Here is a 16881-nt window from a genome sequence, read left to right as displayed (position 1 = left end):
CAAGTTAGCATGGTGTAATTGTGTCGCGTTCATAAATCAACGAGGGAATTCCCCAACATCTTGTACAAGTCAAATATGTGAACGCAGTTCCACCAGAGTATAGGATTACACAGTGAAATATTTGAGAAAACAAAAATAAATCTTCTTTCTACAAAACCCCAATCCATCTTCATGAAACAATGACAAGGTATTTTCTCCTGTTCCTATAAGAACAAACAACATTGTATAAGTCCCAGTCCACATACAGTATAGGCCTGTGGCTTATAACGTGGAAAATACCTGTAATTGATTGCCAAAGAAGTACAGAGGATGTTACAGTAGCCTGATAGGACACCTGGTTCAAATCAAGTGGAAGCCTGAGGCCTGAGTAAGCACAATGTGTTTCCTATGTGTGTCTGTAAATGTTTGGACTGTGAATGTAGAATTAGAAAAATAAGTGGAAAATTGCATTGGATTTTGTTACTCCTCAAAACAAACTCATAGGGATTGTTATGAAAAAGTGTGAAAACTGTTAGAAAAGACAATTGATTCTTGAGGCATGTTTGAGAACAAGCAAATACCCTCACCTTTAGTCTTTGTAGAGCAAACATTTGACAATTTGACCAGTTATGGAGAGAGATAAAGAGAGAGAGGGAGAAAGAGAGAGAGAGAGCAGACTGCAGACGTGAGATCTAGAGGTGCTTCATGTTTGTTGTTCTTGTTAAAAGCATTACCTCATTGTCCAGCTGTGAGCAGGCGTGACCAGAATGAGAGAGAGTGAGAGCGAGAGAGAGCGCAAGAGAAGCATTTTACCCCTCTGTTACTCTACTCATATCTGAGCATGGAGCTTTTTGTTTGGGGAGGAAGTTTTTACAGCTCCAGTTTACAACCCTCAGTCACTCTGACTCTGCCCAGCCCTTGACAGAAAGTGGTGACCTCACTCCTCTTTAATGAAACTTCCCCCCTCTCTTTCCCTTCCTATTTTTTCTATTTTTTCTGAGAGCACCCAGGCAGCAAGCCAGACACTTTCCCTTTTCACTCAGATTTCTCTCTCTCTTTCTGTCTCTCTCTCTCACTATTGGCTTGGTGGTTGCTCAGAAGAGGCACTCCTCCCTCCTCGCCTTCTCATATTGGTTTCCCCTGACATGACACAGGCGCTGTAACTCAGTTGATAACTTCGAAACAGACAGGAGGGGACGTTCTATTGTTTGTCCTGTACTTGTCTTCCTCTCCATGAGGTGCAAGGAGGCTGGCGGCTTTTTGAGTGAGTTTTGCTTTTGACAATTTCTTGGGGAAAAGAGCTTTGTTTATTCGAGAATTCATCTGGTTTTTCCTCTCATTCTGAACTTCTGATACTGGACATTGCCGTACATGAGGTGAGATATCTGTATTGTTTTGTGACTCTTGTCACAGTATGCCCATCTAGACTAAACTGCACAGCTATCAAAAACCATGTCTGAGGGTGTCGTCAGAAAAATCCAACCCTTTACCATTGGGACCAGGCTGTCTGTCCCCTCCGAAGCCAAATGCCAGGAGTTCGTGGACGTCTATCTGCCGAAGTCTGCTGCTCCGAACAAGTTGGAGCTACACGACCAAATGTCCCTTTACATGGGCCAGTCCCAGGGGTGGCCTGGGAACTCGGAACTCCCACAAGTGGCCACCCAGGTCTATGCTTCAACACCAGAGGGACATCAGGATGAGAGAGTGGAGGAGGACAGGAATTCTGTGTCCCCCACTGCATCCTCTAGATCCATCAGGAAGATTGCTATTTGCCGGAACGTTGAGACAGCCCCCGACGTGTCCTTGTGTGACTCTGACCTGGCCACTTCCGTTAGATCCACGTCGGAGACCATCCGAAGCAACTACAACAGTGTTCACCCAAAACCGCCATCCTTGATGGTAGAGGACGACTTGGATAAGAGGTCCAGCTCTCAGTCTAAGGTAACCTTGGATTACAGTTGTTTTATTCATGGTGTCTCACATGTTATTGAGTTGGGATAGGCTACAAGCCAGCACCAACTAATGTACATTTCAAATCACCTGGTTCAAATCAATTGACTTTGAAATAGAAATGGTGAATGTCTCAACCAGTGTTATGGACATTTGTTTTGTTTCTGTTGGTCAATGTGACCCGTGTTAACCATTCTCAAGCTTTCTGAAAGCAAATTAATTGACTTGTTTACTTTAAAGAAAGTAAGTCCAGAGCCAAAAGGCAATAGGAGGATTGGGAATTAAATCCATAACCACAAAACCCAGTGTAAGTAATGTTTTTCTCCCTCATTTCACATACTATGTAATGCTCTCATTACATAAGTGTTTTTTAACATACCAATAATTACTGGATTTGCATTACTGACTAAGTTGAGTAACAACATCAGAATCTTTCCGTTGGGCGCCTTCCACCCTGCAACACAAGATACTGTTTTATCGGCTGTTACCAAAAGCAACATGATATAAACACCACCATAACGTACATTGTTCCAGCATGAAACCTCACACACACACACACACACACACACACACACACACACACACACACACACACACACACACACACACACACACACACACACACACACACACACACACAATGTGTGCACTATTACCTCAGTGTTGCATTATCCACACTGTACTCTCGAGCTATGAGATCATCAGCAGGCTTTCATTAAGCTAGGCAAAAGGCCACGTTTCGGATGAACTGGTTATTTCCACAGAATAAACGACTCCCAATTCCATAATTGAAGGGGTTGCATGATAAAAATAGCAATCAGGCACATTGCGTTGGTGGATATAATGATGCCAAACTGAAGTTGTACCTGTGATTAAGTGTTTCTCCAGATCCACAGCTGGCAAACAGGTTATTTCAATATTTGCGAGTATCTTTAGGAATTTAAGGGGATCCTAATTGTATTTAATGGCGACATTGAACAACTATTTTGAAATATAACTCCACACGTTCCATGAGTTCCACTCCAGGGGCACAAGCATGCCAAAATAAGCTTACAAATGAGGAAGATCGTGTACTTATTATCACATACCATGTTAAGATGCATATTTTATGCACTCAGAAAGCATGATATACATTTGAAGCAAACTGGAAAATTAAGTTAGATATTTATACAGACAACAGTCCAATGGTTACAGTTTTCAATGCTGAGCATGCAACTAGCAAAAGGACAGTGGGAGGGGAAAAGGAACGCCCCAACAGCGAGAAGAGGAGCAATTATTTTGAGATGAGATCATGGCTTTGGCTCTCTTCGTTCTTCATCTCGGCCCTGTGTAGGTGGGCTGGCTGAGTCACACAAAGCCTGCGTTATCTCATCGCTGTGTTTAGTACACAAGTTCCATTTTTCACCAGGATTGAGTATAGCTCTGGGGGTCCGTTTCTGTGTATCTGTCTGTACATTTCCCTGTTTCGCATGACAATGTCTACATCTCTTGAAGTTTTCAACTTTTCAAGGGCCCAAGACTAAATAGACACATTGTTTATAGCCAGGCAAGCTATCCAAATACTACAGGGTATGTGCATTCCGTTTTGTGGTCTTTTGTAGCCAACCTGTGGAAGGCACATGGAAATCTTGCAACATGGTGAAACTTGTGTTACAGTTCTTACATGAAACCTGTTCAACAGGGCTTACAGAGACGCATTATTGTAAAACATTATAAAAGCTCATACATAAGCTTATCAACGCATCATACTGCATTATAACTGCAAGCTTTAAGTAAACTGTTACCAAAGTGTGTATTTCACTGCAGAAAATACAGCACATTACGTTCCAGGAAAACAAACATCTTTCTAAGATGAAAAGCAGGCAGGCCTAACAAGTTTCAGATTATTGTGGAGACCGTAGGGAACCAGCAGCAGGTTGCTCCATGATTTAGCTACATACTGTGATGATGTAAGAGGTCTCGGAAAGATAATATGCATCATTCAACGTTTTGCATGAGGTCATCAGTACAGAATGCATTGGCATGGCAAAGGGAGAACGGCGACAGACAGGGAAAAGGTTCCTCAAGCTTAAGGTTAAGGTTATGAAATCGCAAAGATGGAGATGGAGTAGTGCTCTGGAGCTCGCAGAGAATGATTTCAGCTTCCAGGAATTGTGTGCAGATCCTTGCGACATGGCACCGTGCATTATCATGCTGAAATATGAGGTGACAGCGGCAGATGAATGGCACAACATTTCTGAGATATTTTATTTCAGATCATGAAACATGGGACAAACACCTTAGATGTTGTGTTTATATTTTTGTTCAGTATATATACACCACTGTTTAAAAGTTTGGGGTCACTTAGAAATGTCCTTGTTTTGAAAGAAAAGTAAATTTTTGTTCATTAAAATAACATCAAATTGATCAAAAAATACAATGTAGACATTGTTAATGTTGTAAATAACTATTGTAGCTGGAAACGGTAGATTTTTTATGGAATATCTACATAGGCGTACAGAGGCCCATTATCAGCAACCAAGCATCCCAGAGTCGCCTCTTCACTGTTGACGTTGAGACTGGTGTTTTGCGGGTACTATTTAATGAAGCTGTATTTCTGATCAACTTGATGTTATTTTAATGGACAAACAATGTGCTTTTCTTTCAAAAACAAGGACATTTCTAAGTGACCTCAAACTTTTGAACTGTAGTGTGTATATACAGTGTAGTGTGTACAGTTGAAGTCAGATGTTTACATACACTTTAGCCACATACATTTAAACTCAGCTTTTCAAAATTCCTGATATTTAATCATAGTAAAAAATTCCAAGTCTTAGGTCAGATAGGATCACAACTTTATTTTAAGAATGTGAAATGTCAGAATAATAGTAGAGAATTATTTATTTCCAGCTTTTATTTCTTTCATCACAATCCAAGTGGGTCAGAAGTTTACATACACTCAGTTAGTATTTGGTAGCATTGACTTTAAATTGTTTAACTTGGGTCAAACGTTTTGGGTAGTCTTCCACAAGCTTCCCACAATAAGTTGGGCGAATTTTGGCCCATTCCTCCTGTAGGACCTGGTGTAACTGAGTCAGGTTTGTAGGCCTCCTTGCTTGCACACGCTTTTTCAGTTCTGCCCACAGATGTTCTATAGGATTGAGGTCAGGGCTTTGTGATGGCCACTCCAATACCTTGACTTTTTTGTCCTTAAGCCATTTTGCCACAACTTTGGAAATATGCTTGGGGTCATTGTGCATTTGGAAGACCCATTTGCAACCAAGCTTTAACTTCCTGACTGATGTCTTGAGATGTTGCTTCAATATATCCACAGAATTTTCCTGCCTCATGAAGCCATCTATTTTGTGAAGTGCACCAGTCCCTCCTGCAGCAAAGCACCCCCACCACATGATGCTGCCACCCCCGTGCTTCACGTTTGGGATGGTGTTCTTCGGCTTGCAAGCGTCCCCCTTTTTCCTCCAAACATAACGACGGTCGTTATGGCCAAACAGTTCTATTTTTGTTTCATCAGACCAGAGGACATTTCTCCAAAAAGTACGATCTTTGTCCCCATGTGCAGTTGCAAACCGTAGTCGAGCTTTTTTTATGACGGTTTTGGAGCAGTGACTTCTTCCTTGTTGAGCTGCCTTTCAGGTTATGTCGATATAGGACTCGTTTTACTGTGGATATAAATACTTTTGTACCTGTTTCCTCCAGCATCTTTACGAGGTCGTTTGCTGTTGTTCTGGGATTGATTTGCACTTTTCACACCAAAGTACATTCATCTCTAGGAGACAGAACACGTCTCCTTCATGATCGGTATGACTGCTGCATGGTCCCATGGTGTTTATACTTGCGTACTATTGTTTGTACAGATAAATGTGGTACTTTCAGGCATTTGAAAATTGCTCCCAAGGATGAACCAGACTTGTAGAGGTCTACAATTTTTTTTTCTGAGGTCTTGGCTGATTTCTATTGATTTTCCCATGATGTCAAGTGAAGAGGCACTGAGTTTGAAGGTAGGCCTTGAAATACATCCACTGGTACACCTCCAATTGACTCAAATGATGTTAATTAGCCTATCAGAAGCTTCTAAAGCTTCCAAGCTGTTTAAAGACACAGTCAACTTAGTGTATGTACACTTCGGACCAACTGGAATTGTGATACAGTGAAATAATCTGTCTGTAAACAATTGTTGGAAAAATTACTTGTGTCATGCACAAAGTAGATGTCCTAACCGACTTGGCAAAACTATAATTTGTCAACAAGAAGTATGTAAACTTCCGACTTCAACTGATATATATATATATATATATATATTACCCACATGGGACCAATTCATCTTGTTTACAGACTGTCATAAAATGTAACTGTCCAATAAGAAATGTAAGGAGTAGGAGCTAGGGTCGTCTTTTTACTTCATCACTTGTTTTCATTTATTTGTGCAATTGTGAAACACAAGAATTATGAGTACCACAGGCTTGCAACTGTCTCTCAGTGCACCTGCAATGCTTGCAATTTGACATGTCTGTATAAATTATATTGGGAAATGTAAAGGAATGTATTTCATGATATATTGCAGGCTTGTTCTGTTTTGACTATCAATAATATATTTCATGATTATATTGCAGATTTACTTTGTAACAAATGACTATCAATAATAGTACATTTACTCCTTTTTGCTTGCTCACTTTCAGATGTTTAATCCCGGGTTCCAAATTGTTTAGTTAGCCAAACACCTAAATCAGTGTTCCAGGATATTTTTATGTACTCTTTTCAGTATATTTTCTGTATTTATAAACAGTAATCTCCTCACTAAAGGCACAGTACTCATCAAATGTAATCATGTCATCATGGATAGATACTTTATTGTAAGAGCATATCTGCTACAGTAAAAATCCCTTGAACTAATTTCGTATCAACTTGATTTTAAAGACTTGTTATTACTCAATCGTGTTTCTACACAGGTGGACTCTTGGTTCAAGAGGAAGCTTCGGGATCTGAAGTATGGCTGTAGTGTCCTTGGATGTCCTTTGCAGGACCCAGAGGACGCGTCACCGACCCAACAGCGAGACCTAAAGGACATTGAGAATTCCCTCATACAGATGACGAGAAGTCTGGACATAAAACAGGTTTGTGCTTCAATGAATTAATCAATGTGTAGTGCACAAAGGTCTATGATGTGGTATAGCTCATAATTCAGTGTATCTCAATCCATAAAAAATATGTTATTCTAGCCAAGGACTAACAGACCTGACTCAACTGATAAGTTAGCCATTAATTAGTTGAATCAGGTGTGTTAGTGCTGGGCTAAAACAAAAATGTGCACCCTGGAATGGATAAAGAAATGTTATCATGTCATGGGCCTTTATGCACTACACATTGATTACATTTACTTCCTACAATATTGTACTGTATCCACATACATGCCCTCAAGTGTCAGAACCATGCATTGAGTGTACGTACTGGTTCACAGATTCTTCCTTTCTAATGTCCTTTATAGGATGGACATCAGTACGAGACGCTTGACGTGGAGACCGGCCACGAGGGAGAGAAGAGGAAGAGACTGCAACAGATAGAAGGCAACAAAATCCCTTCTGGAGAGAACACCGTTAACCAAACGTAAGTCCCATTTTTGACTGTTTGAGCAAGATGCATCAATAACACCTTACTTTAATTAAAAAATAAAGCAATAACAGTAAGGCATTCGAGGCCCCTAGGCTGTGATATACTCATGATAAATCATGGTCACTCGTGCTTTATTATAGTTTTTTTTTCTCTCTATGGCTAAATCAAATCAAATTCTAATTGTCACATGCGCCAAATACAACTGGTGTAGACTTTACTGTGAAATGCTTACTTACAAGCCCTTAACCAACAATACAGTTTTAAGAAAAAAAGTGTTAAAGTATTTACTAAAATAAACTGAAGTAAAAAATGAATAAATAAGAAAAATAGAAGAAAAAAAAGGAGCAACAATAAAATAACAGTAGCGAGGCTATATACAGGGGGTACTGGTACAGAGTCAATGTGCGGGGGCACCGGTTAGCCGAGGTAATTGAGATAATATGTACATGTCGGTAGAGGTAAAGTGACTATGAATGGATACAGTGAGTAGCAGCAATGTAAAAATGAGGCTGGGGAGGAAATAGCAAATAGTCTGGGTAGCCATTTGATTAGCTGTTCAGGAGTCTTATGGCTTGGGGGTGGAAGCTGTTAAGAAGCCTTTTGGACCTAGACTTGGCACTCTGGTAGCACGTGACGTGCAGTAGCAGAGAGAACAATCTATGACTAGGGTGGCTGGAGTCGTTCTCTGACACCGCCTGGTATAAAGGTCCTGGATGGCAGGAAGCTTGGCCTCAGTGATGTACTGGGCCGTACGCACTACCCTCGTAGTGCCTTGCGGTCGGAGACTGAGCAGTTGCCATTTCAGGCGGTGGGTGATGCAACCAGTCAGAATGCTCTCGATAGTGCAGCTGTAGGACATTTTGAGGATCTGAGGACCCATGCCAGATCTTTTCAGTCTCCTGGGGCGGATTAGATGTTGTCATGCCCTCTTCACGACTGTCTTGGTGTGTTTGGACCATGTTAGGTTGTTGGTGATGTGGACACCAAGCAACTTGAAGCTCTCAACCTGCTCCACTACAGCCCAGTCAATGAGAATGCGGGCGTGCTTGGTCCTCCTTTTCTTGTAGTCCACAATCATCTCCTTTGTCATGATCACGTTGAGGGAGAGGTTGTTATTCTGGCACCACACTGCCAGGTCTCTGACCTCCTCCCTATAGGCTGTCTCATCATTGTTGGTGATCAGGCCTACCACTGTTGTGTCGTCGGCAAACTTAATGTTGGTGCTTGGCCATGCAGTCATGGGTGAACAGGGAGTACAGGAGGGGACTGAGCATGCACCCCTAAGGGGCCCCGTGTTGATGATCAGCATGGCAATGTGTTGTTACCTACCCTTACCACCTGGGGGCGGCCCATCAGGAAGTCCAGGATCCAGTTGGAGGGAGGTGTTTAGTCCCAGGGTCCTTAGCTTCGTGATGAGCTTTGAGGGCACTATGGTGTTGAACGCTGAGCTGTGGTCAATGAATAGCATTCTCACGTAGGTGTTCCATTTCTCCAGGTGGGTAAGGGCAGTGTGGAGTGCAATAGAGATTGCATCATCTGTGGATCTGTTGGGGCGGTATGCAAATTGGAGAGGGTCTAGGGTTTCTGCGCTACAGGTGTTGATCTGAGCCATGACTAGCCTTTCAAAGCACTTCATGAATACAGACATGAGTGCTATGGGTCGGCAGTCATTTATGTAGGTTACCTTGGTGTTCTTGGGTACAGGGACTATGGTGGTCTGCTTGGAACATGTTGGTATTACAGACTCGGTCAGGGACAGGTTGAAAATGTCAGTGAAGACACTTGCCAGTTGGTCAGTGCATGCTCAGAGTACACATCCTGGTAATCTGTCTGGCCCTGTGGCCTTGTGAATGTTGACCTGTTTAAAGGTCTTACTCACGTCTGCTATGGAGTGCATGATCACACAGTCATCCGGAACAGCTGATACTCTCATGCATGCTTCAGTGCTGCTTGCCTCGAAGCGAGCCTGTAAGATATTTAGTTTGACTGGTAGGCTCGTGTCTCTGGGCAGCTCTGCTTCCCTTTGTAGTCTGTAATAGTTTTCAAGCCCTGCCACATCCGACGAGCATCAGAGTCAATCTTAGTCCTGTATTGACGCTTTGCCTGTTTGATGGTTTGTCGGAAGGCATACTGTGATTTCTTATAAGCGTCTGGGTTAGAGTCCTTGACTAGGCTACATATACTTTGTCCTTGGGGCTATGGATGTATATTTGTTATGGCTACCGTTAACATGTTGTTCTCCTATGTAACTACAGCTTTCCATGTTATGTAACAGTACTTGGTCTGACTTGAATTACTTTCACATCCATCTTGGATTTCAAGTCATATCTGGGAATTTGACCCCATTGTGATCCCATTGCCAAAGCACTGAACTAGATACTGTATCTCTTTGGTAGCTGGCTGAGGTTCCAGTCACTGTTAAGAAACTATCACCAAGACCTCAAACTGGCTCTGGACGTCTCCTCCTTCTACCAACAGGCTGACACCATCATCTGCACCATCAACAGGAAGGTAAAAAGGCAGAATAGGAATTTGGACAAGAGTCCTATTTTGCACCAGTGATCCTGTAAAGGTACAATCTGCAATATTTACATGCTGTTAAAAGTTTGATTGATTCTTGAAAAATATATGCGCCGTGAGCTTAGTACAACTGTCCCCATCATAACATCATAACCCCAAATATAAGATTGTTTTACTCCATAGTTCCTCTTTATTATTTGAATGCTATGTGGAAATGTGGTCCCAAGGTTCTGCAGATTATCATTGTTTTGTAATTACACGTTATTACACATTGACTCTGTTATTTGGTTTGTTTGGTAGAGAAGCGTCCTGTCTGGATCCGATAACCAGGGGAGCTGCGGTCAGACAGAGATCTACAATATTGCCAGCCAAATCATGGTGAGTGGCGCATGGGGAATGTAGCTCAGAATAATTAATGCATTTATGGTGAAATGCAGCAATGCATCAGGGTTGTGTTCAGTTCCATTTCAAGTGAAATACTGGTCGTTTACAAATGTTATCATTGAAAATACTCAAATGTACTCCAATAGGAATTTAAAAGGAATACACTACAGCTGTAGTGTATGGTGTAAGCACATTTTGTAACCTTTATTTAACTAGGCAAGTCAGTTAAGAACAAATTCTTATTTACAATGATGGCCTAGGAACAGTGGGTTAACTGCCTTGTACAGGGGCAGAACAACAGATTTTTACCTTGTCAGCTCAGGGATTCGATCTAGCAACCTTTCGGTTACTGGCCCAATGCTCAGTACTCAAGACTACTTCAATCCTAAGTAGAGAGAAACACAGAGAAACTATCATAAGACAGTGAAACATAACACTAAAATCTAGACTACTCCTTCCTAGACCTTTTCTGAATCTTTTTTTTGTGGCGTTTCCCCCTTAACCATAGAAGAAGCCTTCTATGAAGTGGTGTTACACTTGTGTTAAATCTAACCGTAGACTTCCATTTTAAAGAACGTGGGTCGTTTTCCAAGACTGTAAATCAACTGTAAATGAATTGTGTCACATCCATCCACTAACCCCATCCCCTCCTCGACCACGCTCTCTCCAGATGCTGAACGAGACTGTTTCCCGCCTTTCGGACCTCCACCCTACCCTGGCTGCCAGAGTGACACGGAAGCAGGCTGAGGTGCAGGAGAGCTGGGGCCTTCTCCAGGAGGGTAGTGGGTAAATAAGGGTCCTAAAGCCCATAATGTTTCTCTAATGCAGCGTTTCCTAAAATTGGTCCTCAGGACCCCAAGGAGTGCACATTTTGGTTTTTACCCTAGCACTACACAGCTAATTCAAATTATCAAAGGTTGATGATTAGTTGATTATTTGAATCAGCTGTCTTGTGCTAGGGCAAAAAAACAAAATGTGCAGCCCTTGTGGTCCCGAGGATCAAGTTTGGGAAACCTTGCTCTAATGGCTTCCCTACATACTGTAGTTCACTATTTTTGACCAAGGCCCATGCGACTCTGGTCAAAAGTAGTCCATTATATAGAGAATAGGGTGCCATTTCAGGATACCCTATAAAGTCCTTCTATTATATAATACAGTGTTTCCTAACTCCAGGCCTTGAGTATCCCCAACAGCACACATTTGTTGTAGCCCTGGACAAAAACACCTGATTCAACTTGATGATTACTTAAGTAGAATCAGATGTGCTTGTCCAGGGCCACAATGTGTGTTGTTGGGGGAACTCGGGAAACACTGATCTAATATCGCATTATCTAGGGGTGTGTTACAAGGATGCCATCTATCATCGTATCTATATATTATGGCAATATTTGCTATAAATGTAAGATCAAATACTAACATCAAAGGATTTTGAGAATGTTTGCAACGTTCACACATGGTTCCTGTTTGGTTGGAGAACGCTGGTTGTAACATAACTCCTGAAACACCTGATTTAACTGTGACAGGGCTGGCCAATGCCCTTCACATAAAAAGGGTTTTACTAAAAGAACTGGAACGGTTTCTTCCAAATTGGGAGATTTATTTTCAATAAATATATAAATACAAAAACAGGCTTCAAAATGGCAGCGCTAAAATGGTAAAAACATGGACTAAAAGATTTAAGCCCCAGAATAAAATAATAATCTTCACTGGTCTATCGTTGCTTACCTCTCTTCCCCACTGACACTCTCCCACAAACATTTAAAACATCTGTAGCTCATTATCTCATTTAATGGGAGGGGCCTACAATTACCTCTTTAGCCAATACCAATTCAGACACAAACACTCAATTACTACACACTTAACTGGTTCAGGTGAATTGGTGGAATCAGATCTCAACTATGGCATGATATGAATAATGTATGTTAAGTAGGAACCATGGAATACAATTAACATAGAAATAAACACTCACAAATACAATTTAAATTAGGGGCAGGGTTCAAATGTTCAAGTGAGGATGTGTTTGCATCACTCAACTCTATTGGTTTATTGAAGACTGTGTATATTTCGCTCCTGAAACCACAGTCTGGCAACCAGGTTGCTTACCTGTAGCCTATTTTTCAGTGGTGGAAAAAGTACCCAATTGTCATACTTAAGTAAAAAATAAAAGATGTATTCATGGAAAATGACTCAAGTAAAAGTGAAAGTCACCCAGTAAAATACAACTTGAGTAAAAGTCTTAAAGTATTTGGTTTTAAGTAACAAAAGTAAATGTAATTGCTCAAATATACTTATGTATCAAAAAAACAAACAAAAAAACACATTTCAAATGCCTTATATTGAGCAAACCAGATGGCAAAATGTATGTTTTTTAAATTTACTTACGGATAGCCATGGACACACTAAGACATCATTTACAAACAAAGCATTTGTGTTTAGTGAGTCCGCCAGATCAGAGGCAGTAGGGATGACCAGGGATGTTCTCTTGATAAGTGTGTGAATTGGACCATTTTCCTGTCCTGCAAAACATTCCAAATGTAACGAGTACTTTTGGGTGTCAGGGAAAATGTATGGAGTAAAAAGTACATTTTTTCTTTCGGGAATGTAGTGAAGTAAAAGTTACCCCAAAAATGTATTTTTTATTTTTACTTAAGTACATCACACCATTGCTATTTTTCCCTCCATTAAATCGCTTATATATGGTAGTGCTGAATAAAGTCATCAATGGAGGTCACCAATAATTGAGTTAGTGAGCCGTTGCTACACTATAATGATACAAAATGGGCAGCCCTTTTGACCCAACCCACACGTCGACTCTGAACTTTTCAACGTGTTGATAAACATTGCTTAACAGTTTATGTCTGGATGAACTCATGGAATATGTATTCCAGATGAAAAGGTTTGATGTTTACAATTGGATTAAATGGAAACCATACTCGGTGAATAAGATGATTGTTTTTCTACTAACACTCTTGTTGCGTAACTAACAAGACATTCTGGCATTAGAACCAATGCCCTAATGGCAACTGAAGCCGACATTGAAATGATTCTTGCCCTAATAAGCCACAGTCTGAGTTTCACTCGTAACAAATGCTGTCCAAATAATCGCCATGGAATCAATTCAGGGGAATTCATTCTTGACATTCTCTTTGCATTATGCAATGCTCCAACTTTAAACATGACATGGATTTCGCAAGCCCCTGTGTCACAGTGAATGTGTTCTGTGTAGGAGCTGGTGCCAAAATGAGATATGGATGAATATCGAGAAAGACATTTTGGGTGGAGATTATACTGTACGATAAACCTGCTCCTAATTTCTTCAGCAGATGTGTGCAGGGTGCCTCATAAGTATGGTATGGCCTAGTGACCAGGGATACAAACGGATGTAGCTTATAAAGCTTATTGAACAGAAGTATACTGGTCAGTTACCATGTTGGTCATTCGATTGTGGGTTAAATGCACTTCTGCCTTTAAAGTCACATTTTGGAAGTTTAATTACAAATGTTCTACCTCAGATTTTGGATTTAAACTGTATGGTTTACAGAGGCATGAATGCATTTCTTAACCCATTGAACCATAACATTTTAGGGTATCAAACCTTTGAAATATAAACAGATGACCCACATTCCAAGCATCTGTGTGGAGAGGTGTGCCCATTTCAGTATCACAAACGTTGTATTTTTGTTGTAAGGGCGGCAATGGGCTCTCTTATGTCAAAACTGGAAATAGATTTCCTTAACGGGCGCCAGCGAGAAAGAACGTTCGAATTAAAGACAACCGACAAGACACGACATACACAAAGTGTTCCTTTTTGATTCCAAGATTTCTGACTCCTCCCAGCTGTTCCCTCTCTATTTTATAGTTTCTTTCAAAAACAAAAGCACTTTCCTGAAACCATGACCTCACCCCTTTAGAGGGGGGTGACATCATTACTTTATACCCCTGCCAGCCCCAGTCAGTCTCTCCAAGGACAAAGCCCTCTGTCTGTTCAGATTGTCATGGTTGCATAACATGTCATTAGCTAATTCAGCTTATCTGGTGGATCCAGTCAATGTTGTTCATCCTGGGATTTCTGAGTCATGTGACACGTCTCCAAGCAGAAGCGCTCTAGACATGTTGAGGAGTGCTCAAACTTGTGGGTATGACTTAAACCCTAAAGAATATACAGTAAAACTGATTAACAGGCACCCGCAGCTCCCACAAATGATCCACTTTGGACATATTGTCTCTAATGCATGACAATACGTGCTAAGCCGTGGTTAAGTGGTATCACTCCCTTCGCTATGTACCACAGCCCTGGAGTCCAGAGTTCAACCTTCGTGTCCACCCTTCTGACCTCTCCCCCACATCTATCTACCCCTTTGTTTCCAATCTGCCTACATTAAAAGCACTAAAATGCAGTATGTGTTTTATTTTAACACTCCACACCACAATGCTTTTCTCTCATCTTCTTTGTGGGGCTGAAAATAGAAGCCTCAGGAAACACAATTTCCCTAGTATATCACCGGGGTGGATACAGTACACCAATGTTTGCTGTGGAGAATGAGCATAATATCGTACATTGTAAAAGACTACTCCCGGACACATGACTACCTCTGCATGTTTATTGTTGGCAGCATTTCGGACAGTGACTTTTCTCAAGACAATTTTGAGTTAGTTCTCTATCCGAAACCACAATCACAACAACAGCTTGTTCTTGCTTTATTATGATTTTAGCCCAGTCACTCACATTAACTGTTCTATTTCATTACCAATGAACCTAGCACTGAGAGTATCAACTGGCCTTCTGGATGAAGTAGGGTAGGGTCACCTAAGTAACCCATAATGTTTTGCCATGCAGGAGCGAGTGGCCAGATTTGCCCACCACCTTTGACATAGACTTCTCCTGTGATGAACCTGGCTCACTGAGTCCAACCAGAGATACGGAACATGAGGCCCAGAGGACCATAGGAAAGGACATCAAAGAGGAACAGAACCGTCTCAAAGGGTTCGAGGTCAGCAGATCCATTTTTCAAATGACTAGGAAATTCTCTTTAAAAGTAGTTAAAGGGATAGTTAACTCAAATGACAAAATGAAGATAGTTCACACAAATTACAACATTACATATAGGTTTCCTTACCTTTAAAGCAGTCGATTAAAAACTAATATGTAATTTTGTAATATGGGGTGTAATTTGGGTGAACTGTTATGAGAATAGGTGGTACTTGATACCTCTGTGAAATAGCATTTTAACTCTAATTATATGACCTACTAATGACCTATGTCATTTCCTTTTTTTTTAGAACATGAAAGACTGTGGTGTCCCCAGGAAGCTGACTGTTTGTCAAGTTGAAGAACAGCCTTTCAAAAGCTATGCCGGAGTCTCCTGTGACACCACCAGCAATCTGAATGACTTGATTGGAAGACAGCGTGTGGAGAGGCAAGGGTATAGACTTTCATCAGCTTCTTGTTTTTTGAAACCAGATTAAATTGTTGATGACACTTTAAGCAGAACATTAAGTTAACGTATGTGCTTGCTTTGCAGAAAGGACCAGACAACACATTTGAACACTTGTTCTCCAGATTGCCAATCAGAACTTGGTACTCAGTTGCAAAATTCTACCACATCTGCTGATAAGGTAGCTATGGATTGATTTCTGGTGTTTCTTGTGGTCTGCTACTACAGTACCAGTACTAATACTTTAGAGTAAATATCCAATGACAATGTCCGCGAGATGAACAGGGTGTGTTGATTTTAACGGGGTTTACAACGTTGATACGGTGTACTGTAGTTTTCCTTCATCTGCAAATGATTGAATTTGGGCCTGGATGCATCCCACTGGGTTAACCAAACGTCACTTCCTCCTCTTGTTTTCTCTCTTCCTCTTACGTTTCCTCACTTCCTGTTTCTTGGTTGAAGACTCTGTCATGGCTGAAAGACAACCTTGCTATGTCAACCCCCAGCCACCACACAGCCAGTCTGTGTGGTCCAGATGTGACTAAAAACCTGCCAGCTGATATTTACGAGGACAATGTTGTTTCGAACACGATTTGCTTCGACCTGTCCAAGGGAGTAAGTCTTGTAGCTTTTCTTTGCATAATATGCCGTCTTTGCGACGGTACTTGTCGTATTCAGAAAGTTTTACATTGGGCAATTTATACTGAACAAAAATATAAATGTAAAGTGTTGGACCCATGTTTCATGAGCTGAAATAAAATATCCCAGAATTTTTCCATATGCACAAAAAGCTTATTTTGAGCATAATGTTTTTTTACATCCATGTTAGTGAGCATTTCTCCTTTGCCAAGATAATCCATAATAATAATAATAATAATTATAATATTAATAGAATAATAATATTATTTTTTGCAATGTGGGCCACCTGCCGTGAATGACGGGTTGCCACTGATTATTACATAGGTCCACATTGTTCTGGGGACAATAAAAGGCCACTCTATAATGT

At 41.0% G+C, this 16881-nt stretch overlaps 1 protein-coding gene across 2 annotated transcripts in view; it reads left to right on the top strand.

Annotated features, from left to right (window-relative positions):
* The first annotated feature begins 914 nt into the window (after positions 1-914).
* Positions 915-16881, top strand: part of LOC112230439 — a 29420-nt gene continuing 13453 nt past the window's right edge. The window contains exons 1-10 of one of the 2 annotated variants that reach the window (XM_042310779.1): positions 915-1920; positions 6876-7040; positions 7412-7530; positions 9933-10047; positions 10357-10434; positions 11111-11226; positions 15278-15431; positions 15721-15863; positions 15963-16056; positions 16338-16490. In XM_042310779.1, the coding sequence (XP_042166713.1) occupies positions 1432-1920; positions 6876-7040; positions 7412-7530; positions 9933-10047; positions 10357-10434; positions 11111-11226; positions 15278-15431; positions 15721-15863; positions 15963-16056; positions 16338-16490 (1626 nt within the window). In that variant the 5' untranslated portion in view covers positions 915-1431. The remainder of the gene's footprint in view (positions 1921-6875; positions 7041-7411; positions 7531-9932; positions 10048-10356; positions 10435-11110; positions 11227-15277; positions 15432-15720; positions 15864-15962; positions 16057-16337; positions 16491-16881) is intronic. The other variant, XM_024396750.2, reaches the window with a different exon arrangement.

The sequence above is a fragment of the Oncorhynchus tshawytscha genome, linkage group LG32, assembly GCF_018296145.1.
Source record: "Oncorhynchus tshawytscha isolate Ot180627B linkage group LG32, Otsh_v2.0, whole genome shotgun sequence".
Lineage (NCBI taxonomy): Eukaryota > Metazoa > Chordata > Actinopteri > Salmoniformes > Salmonidae > Oncorhynchus > Oncorhynchus tshawytscha.
Note: the sequence above shows the minus strand (reverse complement) of the source record. Positions and strands in the feature narration are given on the sequence as shown.